Source organism: Excalfactoria chinensis, chromosome 19 (genome assembly GCF_039878825.1).
Source record: "Excalfactoria chinensis isolate bCotChi1 chromosome 19, bCotChi1.hap2, whole genome shotgun sequence".
NCBI lineage: Eukaryota > Metazoa > Chordata > Aves > Galliformes > Phasianidae > Excalfactoria > Excalfactoria chinensis.
The window spans coordinates 5,669,556-5,687,660 of record NC_092843.1 but is presented as its reverse complement, the minus strand read 5'-3'; the positions used below and the strand labels follow the sequence as shown (position 1 = coordinate 5,687,660).

Here is an 18,105-nt window from a genome sequence, read left to right as displayed (position 1 = left end):
CCAGCCTCCTCAACTCAAAAACTTGCTTAATATTTATAGACGTTCATGACAAGATTAAGAAATGTTTGCAAACATAAAGGGCAAACATTACAATGCTTTATCGACATGAAAAATCCAACATGTAAATTCAAATCCCATCAAAGCAGAAAATTGACACAAATTTTAATATTTATATATTTTAAATCAAAACACAATTAAATATAGTTGCTTTAAGTACATGAATACTTGGGCATGAGAGAAATAAGAGGTGGTACATAGTACCAAAAACCTATACACAGCCTTTTTTGCCTTTTGTTATATATAGACAATACAGTGTCTCTCTATACAATCAAATATTGCAACAGAATAACACTTGCTAGGCAATCAAAATATTCAGAACACTGGAGATGATTTGAATTCTTTTGCAAAGTGATTTTTTTTTTGCACAAGTTCAGGAAAAAGAAAGCAATCGTGAGTCAAAGAAAAGTCCCAGAGTAGAAGTGTTGGGTACTAAAAACCAGCCATGTCATAACAGAGTTGCACGTGGTGCTTTTGATACTCTAAAAATCAATTCGTTGGGAAAAATGGAGGTGCTGTGTCAAGCTGTGCCTTTACTTAAACGTTTTGCATGTTGCAAGTATCAACAGTGTCAGGAAAAAGGCCGTCAGAGGTCATTAAAGTTATTTTCCTTTGTAAACCAAACATCTGGAATTAGATACTACGTTGGTTTGAGGACAACAAGCTATGCAGGATGGCAGTAACACATGGCAGCAATTACTTTTTTCCTTGCTAAAGGGATGGAAAGGAAAAATAAAATGGAGCAGTCTACTGGGTGGAATCTCCTCCCGGTGTGCAGTCACAGCACTCAGGAGCAGAGAGCTGCACAAGCATAAGATTTGGAGTCTGCTCGAGTCTGCTGCGTCTTAGAAGCAGGAGATGACTGTGTGTGTGCAAGTGTCAGAGCTTGACAAGGAAGAGTTATACCGTCCAGGCTTTGCTCCTCATCATTCTACGCTGCCTTCAAAGTTAATGTAGTTATGAAGTAAAATACATTTATCTTACAGTTGAATACTCATCTATTTCAAGTAAGGAAAACTAAAAACTTCAGACTTTTTAGGTCATTCAGCGCCAAATGAATTCACCATTTCAGGTTTGCTCCTCCAATATCAGGGACACCTTCCATGGCCTTTGCAGTGACGTGTTTCAAAATCACAGGTTGCAGAACTAGAAACTACAGCAAAACTCCCCCCTCCTTGTTGCAGCTCGTGGCCCATTTCCAGATATTTTGCCAGGAGTCTTTTTGAGACAGGATCAAGTATTTGTGAAGCTGATCACAGTTTCTCAGCAATGGCCTCTTCATCTCTACAAACCATCATGGTAAATGCCACATACAACAGGAAAAAGTGTTTCTTCACGCTTTATAGTGGAGGTACAGGATTGCTTCCTTTTAATTCTTCCTTATAAACGAGGGAGTTCTCAGCAGTTGGAGTAACAGTGCTTTGTTTTTATTGGCTGTGTTAAAGAATCCACCAAATGGGAAAGTTCATTCGTTCTCAATGCAGAAAACCAGATTTCCTGTTCTGGCATTTCTAAAATCATAGCTGGAAAAGGAAGATCAGGGTTAGAGTTCATCGTACCCAAAAACACACTCAACAGTCACTCAACAGAGAGACATTTTGTGTTAGTAAATGTTGAAGCCAGGTGTGCTTACGAGTTTGGGAAAGAAAGAAAAGCTGCTCTCAGTCTCCAGCTTACAGTAACTTGCTTAATTGAATCCAGAACATCTGCAGCCACTTGACATTTCCCAACATTGTGCTGAGTGACCTTTTCATCTAGTCAGACTGGAGTTATGTGATTTGCAGCCAAGCTATTAGCTGAAATTATTATGCAAGTCATTTAAACAACTGCTGCAGAAAAAGTCACATAGTGAAACTATGGACCAATTATTCGAGCTTAGTCTGTAGGCATCAACATGCAGCACTAAACTGCTTATCAGCACAGCTACAGACTTGCACAGAACCACTGAAGTTATCTGTTAGAAAGCTCCTACAACACCGCATGTAGGCTGAAAGGAGCCCAACCTTTGGTTCTTCACGTCGTACAGGTCTCAACTCCTGGCAGTGTGCGTGTCAGAGGCACCAGGAAAGCAAGCAAGAGCTCTGCTCCTCCCACACCTTGGCTCAGGCCAGACAGAGGCGTGCAGCCTTCCACCTCTTACCTTTGTGCCCTTCTCCAGGCGCTGCTCGCAGTGTGCCTGCTGCATGACATCATTGACTATCATCTTTGCTATCCGCCAAGCCATCTCTTCTTGAGCCTGCCATAGAAAAAACATTCCAAACACAGACAGGTGGAATTCTTAAATGAGAATACAGAATTCTCAGCATAATTCATGTTCTCAACCTCAGACACACAGTTAACATTTGCAGTACAGTAACTTGTAGGAAGCAGATCCTTCCTTGATGCAAATGGACCTGGCTTCCATGTACTGTATTCAATCCAATTAATAGGAATATTTGCTGCTTGATGCAATTTGGGGATTTTTTTAGATTTATCTGCTGGGGATTTCTCCAAGCTCCTCTGGAGGGGAGAAATGCAGCCTGTAACCCACGTACAGTGGTCACTTCACAGCAAAAAGCAAAACACGTGAGCACTGCCACTCTTAATAAAGACATTATAATAACACCACCACCACCCCCGACTGTAAGCACATAGTTAATTTTATCAGTTAAACCATCAAGCACTGGTGGGGGGGGGGGGAATAGGGACAAAAAGAACCCCACACCATCTCACAGATGTATTTGATACAGTCTGAGAGTTCTGATTGGTGTTATCAGAGATAGAGAAACAGCCAGGATAGGAAACCTGAACACTTAAATTCCCCAATCCAAACCGTAAAGTATGTTACAAGGACCAGATAAAAGAGGACACACCTCATCCGTGTTTCCTTGAACCCATTTCTTCATTGCTTGTGAAAACATGGACCCTAGTTGAGACAAAAAAAAAGCAAGCTATATTAGCAAGCTCTGGGGCACATCCTTATAGGAACTACTTCCCTCTACGCTTCTGAAGGGCCTGCACTGCTGGTGTCAGAACACAAGAGAGGCATGAAAGACAAGGGAACAGAGGGAGCCATGGTTCTCTAGGCAGCAAGTCCAAGTCATTCCTTTTTACCAGAGAGCACAGTTGAAAAGCAGCATTAACAGCAGATCCCAAAGCGGGTGGGACACGTGGTGAGCTGAAGTTCTTTCTCATTTTGAGACCAAACCTTTGAAGGTCTGATCAGCTCAGCTGTAAGAGGCTTTAATCCCTGCCAGGTTCCATGGAGAGCTCTGGCTCCCACAGGCTGCTCCCACTCCCAGCTGTACAGCTGGACCAGAAAAGCAGGACTTGGACAGGGAACAGGGCTGGAGATGGGCTTTGCAGGACAGTTCCCTAGGTATCTCTATTTGGCTCCAAACAGAGCTGGAAAGAGTCAAGAATCGACTGAAGGAAAAGTTCTGTGGATGTTTACTGACACTGAAAGCAAACCTTTTGATTTTTTGACATCAGGCTCCGGCTCAGATTCTCTGATAAACTGCCCCAGGTCACTGACTCGTCCAAATGTCATCTTCCTGAAGAGAGAAGGAAGAATGGAACCACACAGGTCTCCAAAAGAACTTCAGCACAGGGAAAGTTATCCGTCAGGAAAACAAAAGAGGTCAGTGCTATACGGACTTGTGTCAGAAAATCTGGCATTTTGCCTATAATTGATACACTGGGGAAAAATATCTCCCTTACTTCCCGTGTATCTGAATGTAAGAGTCTATAAGTAAAATTATTCTAAGATTTGAAGTAAGCAAATGCTGCTGTGACTCAGTGCTATCAGCAGGCAGTGCCAGCAAGCGCTCTATGTTCTTATAAAATGTTATCAAGGAGAAACAGCTCACAGTACTTAAGGGGACAGAAGAGAGGTAAGGAATAGAAAAGCAGAGTAGCCACAGAAACAAATTTCTGCATGAGACCCACAGAGCAAAAGAGATTTATAACAACTTAAGCAGAAAAACAGCAGTGCAACCTACTAATGAAGTATGAGCCCTTCTGCTATGGAAGCAGGGAGAAATCAAATGTACATTACAGCATCAAATGCTTTTTGTTGAAATCCAAATAGGAATTGCTCTGCTATATTTGGACTCCAAGAGGAGTAACAGCTGGAGGAAAACCCGAATGCAAATACTTCTGGCTGCCATTCTGGTCAGAGAAACATTCAACACCGGTGTTGAAACACACTAACTACAGGAATTTGCTTTCAAACACTGAGATATACTAAGGTTGCAACATTCTGGGTCTGGGTGCATTCTCAGTGCAGAACGACATGGCAAATATGAGAGAGACATGAAACACATGCTAGGAAGAACAAGACACTGAGTGAACCTTACCCTGCATATGTTCGTTGATATAAAGATTCTGGATCCAGACTTGCAGCATCTACAATTATTGCTTCATCAAAGTTCTTCAGGATTTTAACATTAGCCTTTTTGACATTGGACTACAAACAAGAATTCTAAGCATTAGTGCCCAGTGCAAACAACCAGCAGCTTCTTACCACAGTCACCACTTTAGAGCTTTTACACTTAGGTCAGCACCTCCAGTCATCTCTATACAAGCACAGCTGAATTAGAGAGCACCTACACAAAGGTGAGTTCCTTGTGTAGCACGGCACTGCTTTTAAACACAAGATGGCAGTCCCACAGACAGAGCCAACAGACACAGCGTGCAGGTCTGCACACACACACGTGCAGGTTGCTGTCTAAGCATTATCAACCAAACAGATCTGTGTGCGCATGGCCATTATTTGATTGTGGGTATTAACACTGATATGCTTCAAAAGCTGCCCTTGGTGAGCAATTCCCAAACACACTGTGCTTTCCCCATAAACAGAAAACAAAGATTTGTCTTTTAGCCTGGAGCATTTATATAACATTATGAAAAAATTAAATAAGGAAACATTTGAGCACCAGCAGAGAGAACATGAATGCACAGCAATCTCTAAGCACTGTAACTCAGAACAAACAAACTGCCCCACAAACTCCTTTTCCTGCTGGTCTGTGTAGGTGCTGTTCTTTATGCAGAAACATGCAGAGCTCTGGAGATTCTCCTGCTCAGATATGTAGGAATGCACAGCACAGGACACAGCACTCCCTAAACCCTCCAAGCAAGTCAGCTGCAAGCAGTTGCTCCTCCTCCTTCTATCAGACAGCAGGATAATTCAAGATGGTCAGAACACAGATTTTGCTCCCACTCTTCCACTTCACCACGAGGTACAAAATTAGTGAAAGCAGACAGTACTGCTTCCAGGTTGCTGGAAACACAGCATGTCAGAATGGCTGGTCCACATACCAGATTAAACCCCCTGGTAGCACTGCAGCATTCAGTTCAGCAGAAAAAGATTTTGCTTGGCTTTTCTGCTCTCAGCTGGGCCTGCATTTGCAAGCTGACCTGGTTACACATAAGCTCGAATCTGCTCATCTTCTCCCTTGTCCACATTTGAATTAAGAAAAGCTACAATTTTTGCAACAGACAACCCTTGGTTGAAAACATTTCCCTGATGCTATTTGGATGGTTTCAGGATGGGATGTGCTCCACTGCCTGCGTCTTACGTTGGGCCCATGGAAGAACATGGTTCTCAGGAAGCAGCACCCCAAAAGGTAACACAGATGCTGACCCACAACGAGGGCACTGCACAGGGCAGATACCTTCCCTGTGTCACTGAGATGTGCACCAAGTCACATTTCTTTTTCTGCACAGTACTGCAAAGGAACAAGCACACAGCTCCAGTTACGGTTAACAAGCCATCAGAGTGCCCTGCCCAGCAATAGCAACATGACAGCAGTGTTCACCAGAAGGGAATCGAACAAAATTACTCCTACCTGGGAGGCAGAGCCATCCGGGCCCCCCATGGAATCGCTGTCCGGAGAGCCACCGGGCCCTTGAATATTCAGTGCAATGTTTCCTCCTGGAAATTCATCTCCTCGAACTGAATGGATAAGATCATTCAAGTATTTGTAATAAAGGTTGCTGGACAAGAAACCAGGCAAAAAAACCTGAGAGACAGAAGAAGTCCTCTTTAATCAAGGTTGTCCTGCACAACTCCCATAGGTCTCTTGTAGAACAGAAGGGACACGGGAACACCTCAGCCCCTCTGTGGATGGTACATGTGTCCCCACAAGGAATCAGGCTGGATTAGCTACTGTGTTACTTTCAGTCCTACTACAGAACGAAACAAGTTGCTACACAGTAACCAAACCCCACAAACAGGAACTGAAGTTCCCATTTCTTTCCTCTGGAAAGGCCAGAGCATCCAACGAGCTCACAGCCAGCTTGCTGCAGTGCTCAACCCACCCCTTGCTGGGGAAAACATGCTAGCAAGCCTCACTAACAGTGCTGTATTACCTATGCAAGCAGAAGTCATTACAATAACAGGATGAGGCAGAGATGCTAAAAGGAATGCCTGACACCACGGAATCTCCCCATCATCCCCACTAACTGCCAAAACCAGTCTGAAGGTGTCTCACCGTCTCCATGGTGGTCCAAGCCTGCCGTAAGGGAGTGGTGAAACAGTTAGGGAGAGGACCACCTTCCCTGCAGATGTTGGATTCAATCTCTAACCTCACAGCGTCATCAAACCCAAGAGGATGCGTGGCTTGAAGGGAGAAGTACCTGCAGCACCAGACAGGAGAAGACAACACAAAAGGTTTTGCAAAGTTTGGCCAGTGCTGAATACTCGCCCCCTTTTCCACCAAAGGCCATTAACGCCGCTGCAGCCACTAGGTGGTGCTGGCTTCAAAAACCCACACACGACTCATAATAACTAAGGGCAGGGAGGAAAAAAGTCCCCAGTTCACAGAAACAGGTTTGATAAAGCCTCTCCCTGGAGGTACAGATAGAATAAACAGAGCATAACGCGATTATCAGTGAGCAGAGTCTTACACACAGTTCTGCAGCACAGAAACAGGAATGAAGCAGAAAATACCCACAACTGTGAAGCAGCATTTGCTCATTAAAAACTGAGCTTGTTAATGAAGTTGGGGATAAAGGGCTGGAATTAACACAAGCAAGTTCCTTCCTTCTTTAATTTTAGTTCGTATTAGAATAAGTTCTCAACAAGCTTCTGAAAACAAGCCTCACAAGTGGGCTTCCAGAAGCAATTCTTACATCCATCCTCCAGCAGCACTACTATTGCTAAGCTGAAACCCAATGTAAAAACACAGAGACCACCTAAATAACACCTTTCAGCAAAGCAGTGCAGAACTGCAGAGCGCTGCCTGGAAATTAAAAGCTCCTCTTTCACTGTTCAACACGAAAGTATGAGACAAAATTCGAGCTTCAGAAATAACTTAAACTCCCTCACTTGTCATATAAAATCATGGCGTCATTCTGTGCTTCTTGCCCATCATACTGGCCTTTTTTGGCAGCGAGTTGAGACTGGAAGTTATCCGCTGCCAACCAGAACTGCAATACATTGACTGCATCTTCCTTCTCCATGTACTAGAAGGGAAATTTAAAGAAAGGTTTCAGCAAGCAACTCCAAGAAACACAAACCCATCCCATCCCATCCCACTGCTTGTTTGCGTGTATGAAAGACACACAAGAATCTGCTTTCTTGCTATGCTGGGCTGGCACAGGACCACACAACTGTACGATCATTCAGCCCAGAACCCTCCTGAAACAGTAAAACTAGAACTTCTCTTTATCTACATCCAATGCTCTCCACGTCACTGCTTCATATGGCACAATTTAGAAGGCCGCGTCCTTGGACTTGGTTGTTGGACACGTGAAATTGTTCTACTTGTCGACAAGAACAGTACAATGCATTGCAACTCCATTTCAACATAATCCAGAAAAAATGATATTTTTCTTATATTTAAGGTTATATTTAAGGTTTCTTTATCGAAGCTTTCAAGGAATGAGCTATTCTCTATCGAGCAGAATGGGACAGAAAGAAATACAAGCCCAACACTCACCTCGGAGAAGTAGAACAGAGCTGATTCACAGAAAAGTATGTCAGCCAGATACACAGTCCCACTGGTCAGCACCTCGATCTGGTACTTACAGAAGTGATGACTTCGCAGGAACTCGCTAAAGTGCCTGCATGGAGAGCATCAATTCGTTATTCAGGGTCGACAGCATTAAATGCACTTTATGAGCCAGTTCTGTTCTTGCCCCAGAAACCTTCAGCCAGACAAAAGTAAAACTGCCCATAAACATCACAGGGTGCACAAAGAACATCAGAACAATCCAAAGGCTGCAGTAATATCACACAAACACAACGCCAGCAAGCAAGCACAAGAACAGATTTGGAGGCAGAGATCTGAAGGCAGTTATGAGTGCAGATGACAACCATGCAACGTTTTACATCTTCATAAGCATTATTAATGGGACCACCTTTTGCAAAAGGACAACATGCCACTTACTCTTGCTCCATTGCATTAAACACGATGGCCTGTGCTGTAACAAAGCAGTTAGGATCCACCTGTCCATCTTCCCCACAGATTTTTGCTGTAAAGAAAGAACAGCTGAGCTGTAACACACAGTTGGTTTACTGAGTGGAAAGACAGGCAATGCTCATGAAATACTGCACTTCAAACCTGCTAGAACCAGCTGGTCCTGACCGTGCAAAAAGGCCTTTCAAGAGATACTGGCATTACTTTCTGAAGATTCCCGAAACAGATCATTATGGGGAAGCTCTAAAATGAATAAGCAGAATGCAGCCTTACCAACTATGTCATTTCTCATCGCTTCTGTAATAGGTATTGGTTTAGCAGCATCTGGAGAGATATATTTGGTAAAAGTACTAACTGCGTCCCGCTCTATACCTACAAGAAAGAAACACGGAATCAAACTCTGTGTTACTGGCACAAGTAGGAAAAGGAGCAACAAACACACACCTGCTCTTCAGAAAAGCGAGTCTCAGACCAGCAGTGACAGCCTCCTTCCCACGAAGCTCCCAGTTCCTTTCTCCACACTTTGCTATCAGCAGGCTGCTGTGGCTGTGCAGCCTCCAAGCCAGCAGTCAGCACTTATCTAGTGAGGTGGAATGCAGCAGCACAGCTCCAAATTCCCTACCACCAAACAGCAGAGTGCCCTCATCTACAGCTACACCCCTCAGTCCCAGCAGTAACATCTCTGCTTTCTAGAGTATCACTGTTTGCTCAAGATACTTTGGGGCTGAGGTTATGTATTCTGAAGGGATACGACAAGTGGCTACATGAGAAAGGCAAGCAGTAAGAGAAAGGGATGCAACACGAGGAAACAGTTGAGCAAACAAAAGGAACCACTATGAAGAAAAGAGTGTTTCCTTTTTGGCTGCGGACTTGCACAACATGAGGGAGGACTCAGCAGACACAGAGTAAAGAAGCAGGTTACTGTGTGTGTAGCTTACTATGAAAAAGAGGTATTTTAAGGGCATCCTTACTTCCAGTAGCCTCTGAAGGGTGGACTCCAAATGAGAATAATCAGTTACAAGGGGAGGAGCTCTAGCCAATAAACCCAAGAATAAGCACAGTGCGCTCCATGCAACATCCCTACCAGTCTTCTCTAACAAACAAGTAGGAGCAAATACTTTTGTAACCAACATTTTACGTTACACGGGATATTTACCTTCCATCAAAGGTTTATCATCAGTTCTCAGCCCCATTATCCACATTTCCTACAGTTCTCTTAAGTCGTGGAGTGGGATGAGTGAGGGAAACACGAGGCAGCGCAACGTTCATCTTTGTTTCTTACGGTCACGTAGGATCAGAGGATGCAATGATTGTTCAGCAGCACATGTATTTTTAAACAACCAGTCAAAAAACACACACCGCTCACACGGACTATCAGCTTACACAGCGACTTACTGACGTGAAAAACAACCTCCCTCCTCACAGCATCACGCCGTGCTTCCTAAGAAGACGTGAGAAGCCAGGCAGCTCACCTCACACGTCTCCCAACTCCCCACCTTGTTCAAGAAAGGGAACACACAGCACTTACTTTTCATTAGTTTTCCTGACAAGTCTTTTAGTGCGGATGAGGGACTGTTTCTATTTGATACTGTAAGCTTGGAAGATTCTTGATGATCAGTTGGAACAGGATGTGTCCCTGTCTCGGATTTCCTTAGACAAAGAACGCTGCTCTCATCGCTCTCTGGGCCTGAGAGCACGTGGTTCTGGCTGCTGCGAGTTCTGACGTTCTTGTGTGGAGACACTGATCTGGTCCTGAGCAGATGGACAGTGCGAACATCCTCCAGTCTCTCCTCAAGCAATCCAGGGGGAGAAGATGATGCAATTTCCTGCTGCTTCGAGGGCGACACCGGCTCTGCCAGCGAACTCTGCTTAACTGTGTTCAGGCTGTGCGCTCTTATACGGGACCACGTCGTGGAGTGAAAGCTTTCAGCCTCTAACCAGAACTTAACCAAGTGTTCCATTCTGCGCAGTTCCATAAACTGGATAAAATAAGGGAGGGCTACACTGTCCTGCAGAACTTGTTCGAGGGTCTTTGAAAGGCTTGATTTGGTCTCTTGAGCCTGATAATTCAGACACGATCTGCCTAAAGAAAAACAGCAAGGGAATGACTCCATACTGTGCTACAGACATTAGTATTCAATACAGAAACACGGGCAGCAAAGAGGTGATTCTAACTGATGATCCATAAGGCAAAGGAACCTCTTGTAAGAGAAACCAAACAGCGGATGAATTTACTGCCTGCTCAAAACCCTTCTAGGCTAACACAGACACTACTGAAATGGCAGAGGAAGTTTTTAGTTACGTAATTACTTGACTGAAAACCAACAAATAAGGAACACGCCAGTAACGCCCGTAAAGGAAAGTGAAAAGGAAAGAGAAAAGGAATTGCTGACAGTCCTGCACAACAGATGAAGCCTTACCTAAGTCTCCAAAGTGAGCAGCTTCCATGTGGCTTGGCTGCTTCTTAAGGGCAGCTGTCCGACTGCTAGAAAAAGAGTCCATGTTGGCAGAGATGGCATTAATCGCCACATGGCTTGGTCCTGCAGCCTCCAGCAAGGCATGATTCCTAGTGCTTCTTTGAGGGGAATGTACAGGAACTGGAGCTGGAATCAAAACAGCAGCAATTAAAAGAGAAGAACCCGAGCACCGTTTTCCATGCATTATCCAATGTGAAGCACTCCCAGAATGAAGCAGAGAGGCTGTAAGAGTATAACGGCCCTCGGCTCTTTTAGAACATGGCTGCCTACTTGAGCCAAGAGAACACAAAGAGTTTCCTCATTCAGAACTCAAACATATTAAAAGCATCAACTCATCACTGCTCGGTGACAAAGCTGGAATGAAAGCAACATGGCACAGCGACACCAGCTTCAAAAGCTCGTGGGAAACGGCATTTCATTCGGCTGTCAGGCAAGGACACCTCACACCTCTCCTGTTAAAAATAAAGCGAGTCAGATGACGTTATCTCAGCGCTGCTTCATCGCGATGCGCCCCACCGAGCTGCCAGGGAAGTTGTTCTGGACTTCCTTGCTGCATGGCTTTATTTTTATTCCCCATTCGGTGATGTGAGATGATGGGAGCTGATGATTTCACACCTAGACAGCACAGTGACAGATAACCCAAAGCAGCAGCGCAGGAGGACTGAAACATCCCTTACAAACCCCTGAGACAAAGTTGTTCTGAATCTAAGCATCGAAATTGCGAAGGGCACAACAAATAAGCACGGAAACTTCACGTGGAATTCAGTGCAGACAAGGAGCAGCTGCTCCTCGCAAGGTGACCGCATTAAAACTCACAGCTGACAACTTCATAGTACGGATCCAGCAGATGGGCTGGGAAAGAGCAGAGCGACCAGCAGCGAGGAACAGAACCAAGCGGGGTCCGTCCTGTGTTTAAGGCTCAGGACACGCTTTGCTCGGTTGTAAGGAAGCCATCCCACCAGCCAAAGCAAAAGCTGACAGTACAGATCTGATTGTACAAATGGAATGAATACTGATCTTACTTTTAATTGCTTTCACATCTGTGGTCTTTTCTTGTTCTTTGCCTTTCACTGTAAAACACAAAGGGAAAAGGTGCTGTTATTTTGGGTGACAAACGGCATCCGCCAGAGAATGAACGCAATGATTCCAGCTCCACCAAGTGTCAGAGGAAGATACAAACTATCGCCTTGTTCAAAAGGATCTTAAACCTGCACATTCAGAACCGATGGATTTCCACAGCAAACCCTTCTCATTCATGAATTAAGTCTATGGGCAGCTCCCAAACAGACCCACAGACAGTAACCGACCCCCATCAAACGTTTACATGACAAACCACGAGCAGATACTAAGAAAAAACTGCTTCCAGCTCTGACCAAAGTGCTTTAAATAATTGAAAGGGACCCATCAGCTCTGGTTACATAACGGGCTGCACGGGTAGCAGGCAATGCAGGCCTGCAGGAGAGCTCAGGGAGGTCGGAGTTGGAGGTTCCACATTCCATAACGCAGAAAGGCTTTGGCTGCAGCCACAGGAGATGGATTCCTTTAAATTGAGCGCCTGCAGCCACATCCAACCTGGACACGAGTGACAACAACCAGCTCTTACATAACTCAGCACACACTGATGTAAAGGAGAGACATCACTAGAAATGCCCACATCTGAAATAACACTGAGCCACAACACAGACAAGGCAACCCGCGTGCAGCATCACCAACTCCCTCCTTAAGGACTCAAAGGGTTCGTTCATCAAACTGAACCTTCCCTTCAGACAACCAGCCCCGTGTTTCAGCAGGAGCCCCTCCACGTGCCCACCTTCCACTCGGAGAAGCTCATTCCTTCCCACCAGCCGCTCGGCTCCTCCCTCATTCCCAGCACAACGCTGCTAATACAGCTGCTAATACAACCTCGCTGCTAATACAACCTCCAATACAACCTCCCGGCTCACACTGGCAGCCCCTCAGTGCACGTGCTGCTGTGATCTCATTCAGAAAAAGCCACTCTGTTTCATGTATAGCTCACACTGCATCCATAGCTCACACTGCATCCATAGCTCACACTGCATCCATAGCTCACACTGCATCCATAGCTCACACTGCATCCATCCCCTTAAAGAACGGGAATCCAACACAGCGACAGCGCTGCTTTTGTCCCTCACCTGCCTGCACTTCCACCATCAGCATTTATTTGTTGCTGCTCTCCCAGCTGCACTTTGAGATCTAAAGTAATGCAGGTAAACAAAACAGTACCAGCCCATGTATAAGCTGGATGCAAGCCCACTCATCTCCGGCCTTTAACAGAGCCTGTCTGGGGCATCCAGAGATACCTGCACCAAAGCAGGACGCACTGTGACACTGTTACACAGCACAGCTCCTCTGGGGGGGAAGTTCTCGTTGAAGCCGAGGCTGTTTGGTGGTTCAGCACAGGAGGGACCCCCAGCCCCACACCATCCCGCACAGCGGGCACAGCAGGAGCAGCTCAGAGCGGTTTCCTTACAGACAGCGCAGACCCGCAGCTCCATTTGGGTTCGCAGAATCCCCGGAGGCTCCCGGCGCTCACAACCCCCAGCGGCTCAGACGTGCTCAAATGACCCCAATGAATCTCGTTGTTGCAGCCCCGCGTTGCTGCGGCCCTCAAAGCCCGACCTGCGCCGCGGAACGACCCGCGGAACGACGGACGGGAGCCGCCCGGCTGTGATCCCGCCGCTGCTGGTTTCCCGGCGCTCAGCACGGCGCTCCCTCCTTCCGTCGGAGCCGCGGCCGCGTTGGGACTCGCAGCGCCGCATTCGTTCCGCCCGACAGCGCCGGGAACGGCGGAGCCGCCCCTCGGGGAGCCGCGGTCGCTGCGCCCGGACCGAGCGGCCCGAACCGTCCCGGCCGCAGCTCGGCGCGGGTCTGTCGGCTGCCCGCACAGCCAACGCTCGGAGCGCGGCCCGCCCCGCCCGCGTCCCGGCCGTACCTTTCCGCCTGAAGAAGGACATGGCGCCGGGCAGGGGGCGAGGCGGCCGCCGGGAGGGGGGAGGGCGGGGCGGGGGCCGCGGGCAGCGAGCCGGGCTCTCTATGAATGAGGCGCCTCCCGCCGCCCGCCGCCGCCGCTCCCTCCGCCTCTTCCTCCCGCGGAGGCGCCAGCGGCCGCCATGCTGTCAACAACCGCCCCGCTCCCTCTTCCGGCCGGCGGCGCGCGGAGCTTGCCGGGATGCGGCCCGCCGTCCCCGCCCTCGGGCGGCCCGCCAATCCGCGGCGCGGGGCGGCCATCTTGGTTGAGGGCACGGCGGCCGGGGCGCCATCTCGGCTGAGGGCGGAGCGGCCCGGAAACGTCCGCCGGCCGGAAGCTGAGCGCCGCCCTCGTGCAGCTCCGCGTTGAGCCGGGATCGAACCGCGCTCAGAGCGGAGTGAAGGCGGGGCGGGATGGCGGAGCTGGGAGCTCACAACTGGCGGGTCGGTGCTGCAAAGCCGCCCCGCAATCGGAGCCCCCCAAGAACAACCGCCTGCGGGCACACGGAGCGCTACGTTGCATTTCTGCACACCGCGCCGCTGCCCGATTGCGTTAATGGGGCCGGATCCGGTGCCGTTCTGAATGCAGAGCTGGGAATGATCCCAACAAGGAACAGAAGGGATTCCATTCCAACATCGCGCTGCCTCCTGTCTCCTGCCGCAGGACGGAGTGATGCACGGCTGGGAGCTGCGGGGTGTCGGACGGGACGGGGGGAAACATGGAGCTGGGAGTGCAGAGCAGTGCAGTGCAGTGCAGAGCAGAGCAGAGCAGTGCAGAGCAATGCAGTGCAGAGCAGAGCAGTGCAGTGCAGTGCAGAGCAGAGCAATGCACTGCAGAGCAGAGCAGTGCAGAGCAGAGCAGTGCAGTGCAGATGCAGTGCAGTGCAGAACTGCGTGACACCGCGCGGCAGCCCCCGCGGGACGGCAGTGCTGCGGTGCAGGTGGAGGGTGCTGCAAAGCTGGGATGGTGTGAAAATAGCGCTTGGTGTGATTTTGTCCCTCGTGCACTTTCCTCGAACTCTCAGGCCTTACGAGCACGCGCGGCGCTGTTCAATGCAGGGCAGGACGCATCCCGGCAGCAAAGCGGCGCTGCATCCCCGGCGCTGCGTCCCAGGGCTCAGCGTTGAAGCGCCGATCGTTCCTCGCTCCGCTCCGGGCGCTGCCGGCAACGCACCGCGAGAGGGAGCGCGGCGCTGTGCTGCTGCGTGCGGTACCGGAGCGCTGCGGGCTGCACGGCGGGCGCCGAACCGACGCGCCCAGATGTGAAGGGAAAGGTCTTTTTTTCCTTCTCTCGTTTCCCCCGCTCCTTTTCCTCTTCCTCCTTTTCCTTTCCCATTCCTTTCCCATATTTTTTTCCCTCTTCCCTTTTCACAGCACTCTGTCCAAGTGCCCCCATCTCTGCTCCATCTCTATGGACAATCACTGCCTGCAGCGCGGGGCAGAATAAACGATTCTGGGCCGTGTTTACACGGGGCTCTGCCCGCCCGGGGGCTCCTGGGGGGCGATGGGAGCAGCCGGACCTGCGGGACGCGAGCGCTGATGCTCAGCGCGAACTGCGGGGCAGTGAACAGTGAAGCAGAACCAAAGTTGCCCGATCCGAGAAGTTCCACTTCCCAGTGGCTGCTAAAACCAGCCCGTCAGCGCTGACAGCCGCAGCGTTTGGGTTCAAAGCCCCGATTCGCGGCGCTCTGCAGACCCACCAACACCATATGCTGGTAGCGCCGTCCTGCTCCCCGGCCCCGTGCTGGGGACGTGCTCAGGTGTGCGCACCGTGCGTGCCTTCCAATCCCTTCAGATGCGCGAGTAATGCAGACAGATGGGCTGTGCGGGGTCACAGAGCGGGGATCCCCCCCCACTTCATCCCCCCTCGCTCCCTCCATCCCCCCCCGGGAAGGTGCAGCCCCACAACAGCCGCAGCGCTTTCGGCGCTGGAAATAACCACCTTCTAACGCCACAAACTCTGCGGCTCCTCGAGCTCCGGCGGCAGAACGCCGCGACCCCGAGGAACGTGCGGCAGGTGACGGGGCGCCGCTCCCCCCGCGGGACTCCCCCGCCCCGCCCCGCCCGCCGCGGGTGTCGCAACCGCGCCCGGCCTCAGCCGCGCCCCGTTCGGGGGGGGGGAGCGACGCGCAGACGGCGCGCAGGGGGCGCGGGCAGCGCTGCCGGCCCCGGCGGCCGCTCCGCGCCGCGGCGGCTGCGCGGCCGCGCTGCGGCGCCCGCCGATGCTGTCGGTGCCGGTGCCGGTGGCGGGCGCGGGGGCGGCGCGGGGTCCGTGCTCCCTGCCCCGCCGGCGCACCATGTGCAGCGGCGTCGGCTGCTTCTGGGCGCTGCTCTCCGCGGGGCTCCTGGCCGCCTGCGCCGCCGCCTTCCTCTCCCCGGCCTGGCTGCTGCCGCCCGGCCGAGCCGCCGCCGGCTTCGGCTTGCTGTGGCGCTGCTCCGGGCCGCCCCGCGGCTGCCACGGCTCCGCCGGTCCCGGCGGCTTCGGAGACATCCCCTCCGGCTCCTGGCAGGTGAGCGCCTCCGCCCCGCCGCGCCCCGCCGTCCTTCCCCGGGCTCCTCTGTGTTCTCCCGTCGCCTCCCCGACGCGCTCCCGCCCGGCCCCGGGCTCTGCAGCGTCCCCTCCGTCGTCCTTTCTGCGTCCCCCCGGACCTGCCCCGGGCTCTCCGCTTTCTCTCCGACCTTCTCGCCGCTCCAACCTCTCCCCTTCATCACCTGACCGTTCTCCGTTCCGATCCAGGCTCCCCGGCATCCCGTCCCCCGGACCTGCCCTAGCATCCCTGTGCTGCCCCGAGCATGCCGACATCTCCCGCAGACCCCTCGCTTCCCCTGAGCATCCCTGCGTCTCCCCGTGCCGCTCCCAGCCGTCCCTCCATCCCCGCAGCCCCCTCGGGGTTGATCTCCTGGTGGAGATTCTCGGCTGCGCTCTGGGCGCTGCACTGAAACCTGCCGGGCTCCTTCGTGCCCGGCACTGCGGGCAGTGCAGGCTGAGGGCGGTGCAGGCTGAGGGCAGTGCAGGCTGAGGGCAGTGCAGGCTGTGGGCAGTGCAGGCTGAGGGCAGTGCAGGCTGTGGGCAGTGCCGCCGCGCTGCTCATCCCGGCCGCGGTCCCGGCTGCCGCGTCTCTCATCTCCCGACCTGCCCGGCTGAGCTGCTGCATCTCGTGTGGGAGGGAGTCGGACACTGACGGGGTTCGGTGCTTCCCGCTGAGGTTCTGGCCATTGCTCGCTGCCCGAGCCTGCTGGCAACAACGCGCGGATCCACAAACCAGTTCTGGGTGCGGGGACTGCTGCGGTTCTCCTGCCTGTCCAACCCTCTCTGCCAGGTTCGGGAGAAGGAGGCCAAGGTCCCTCCACTCGCCCCCCTTGGCTGTAGGGCCGTGTGGTGTCCTGGTGTGACAAAGAGCTGCCTGTCCCTTGTCTGTGTGCTCAGGGACCGTCAGCACACAAAGCTCAGCCCCGGTGCTGCCGGCTGCTCGTCCCTCTGCCCCTTCATCCTCCTCTGCTCTTTTACTCCGAGCTTCTCGCTCAGAGGTTTTTGCTGCTGCTGCCCCAGGCAAACGGCTTCGGTTCAGCCCAGGGTGCAGAGCTGTAGAAATCCCACCGCGGGGCTGAAATCCCTGCGAGGTTGTGGCACCGTGTGTGTCAGCAGCCGAGTTCCTCAGCTGTTGCGAAGCTGTGCTGTTCTCCTCCAGGTCTGCGTGCAATGCTTAAATCCTGTCACGGTCCTTAAACTGTCATTAAAAACAAATGTTGTGAATTGTGAAGAGAAGAACCGGCTGCTTCCAATCCTTCCTACTCATATAAAAACACACCACGATGCCATCCTGTCCGATAGTTGGCCTTTGTTCAGATGCTGTTTTGAACGTCATTCAGACAAACACTTCCGAGCAATAACAAACTTTCAAGATAAGGACGAAGCTCAGCAGTGACTCATTGGAGTGAGCATCAGCTCCACGCAGCCCGGCCATCACACGGCCCCACAGCCAGGCTGTGATGGAGCACAGAGCCCTGAGCTCGGGGGTTGGGGTGAGCGATGCTGTGGTACCCAGTGGAATTTACAGGGGATTTTGGTGTTGTGTCTTTGTCACCTTTTATTAACGCCACCCAACTATGGATGAACAACAAGCAGCGCTGTCTGTTGCAGGGAGAAGTGTCCCCTTGCAGCTTCATGGCTGCTTGGAGGT

General features: G+C 51.0%; 2 protein-coding genes across 4 annotated transcripts in view; one reads left to right on the top strand and one right to left on the bottom strand.

Moving 5' to 3' along the window:
• Positions 1-156: 156 nt before the first annotated feature.
• Positions 157-16,719, bottom strand: AKAP10 (A-kinase anchoring protein 10). Of its 3 annotated transcripts, none has more exons than XM_072353230.1 (15): positions 16,637-16,719; positions 11,959-12,006; positions 10,880-11,062; positions 9,988-10,542; positions 8,733-8,831; positions 8,430-8,514; positions 7,980-8,103; positions 7,367-7,503; positions 6,531-6,675; positions 5,886-6,059; positions 4,395-4,504; positions 3,508-3,590; positions 2,910-2,962; positions 2,198-2,293; positions 157-1,580 (listed from the first exon to the last, which is right to left on the bottom strand). In XM_072353230.1, exons 1-15 carry the CDS (start codon positions 16,671-16,673, stop codon positions 1,575-1,577), a joined length of 1,935 nt encoding a protein of 644 aa, XP_072209331.1. In that variant the 5' UTR covers positions 16,674-16,719; the 3' UTR covers positions 157-1,574. The 3 variants fall into 3 exon arrangements, with proteins under 3 accessions (XP_072209331.1, XP_072209333.1, XP_072209332.1); XM_072353232.1 differs by lacking the exon at positions 16,637-16,719 and adding an exon at positions 13,890-14,223; XM_072353231.1 differs by lacking the exon at positions 16,637-16,719 and adding an exon at positions 13,428-13,565.
• Positions 16,146-18,105, top strand: part of LHFPL7 (LHFPL tetraspan subfamily member 7) — a 56,313-nt gene continuing 54,353 nt past the window's right edge. Inside the window, exon 1 of the mRNA XM_072353237.1 lies at positions 16,146-16,434. Coding sequence (XP_072209338.1) covers positions 16,147-16,434 — 288 coding nt within the window. The 5' untranslated portion in view covers position 16,146. The remainder of the gene's footprint in view (positions 16,435-18,105) is intronic.

Bases quoted from the DNA above. Each gene is read 5' to 3' on its own strand.
- AKAP10 (XM_072353230.1), bottom strand. From the start codon at position 16,673: ATGCCGGGGAGCCTGGATCGGAACGGAGAACGGTCAG. The intron at 11,063-11,958 runs GTAAGATCAGTA...TTTTGATTCCAG, and splicing joins AGATGTGAAAGCAATTAAAA to CTCCAGTTCCTGTACATTCC. The intron at 7,504-7,979 runs GTGAGTGTTGGG...TTTCCCTTCTAG, and splicing joins CTCTGTTCTACTTCTCCGAG to TACATGGAGAAGGAAGATGC.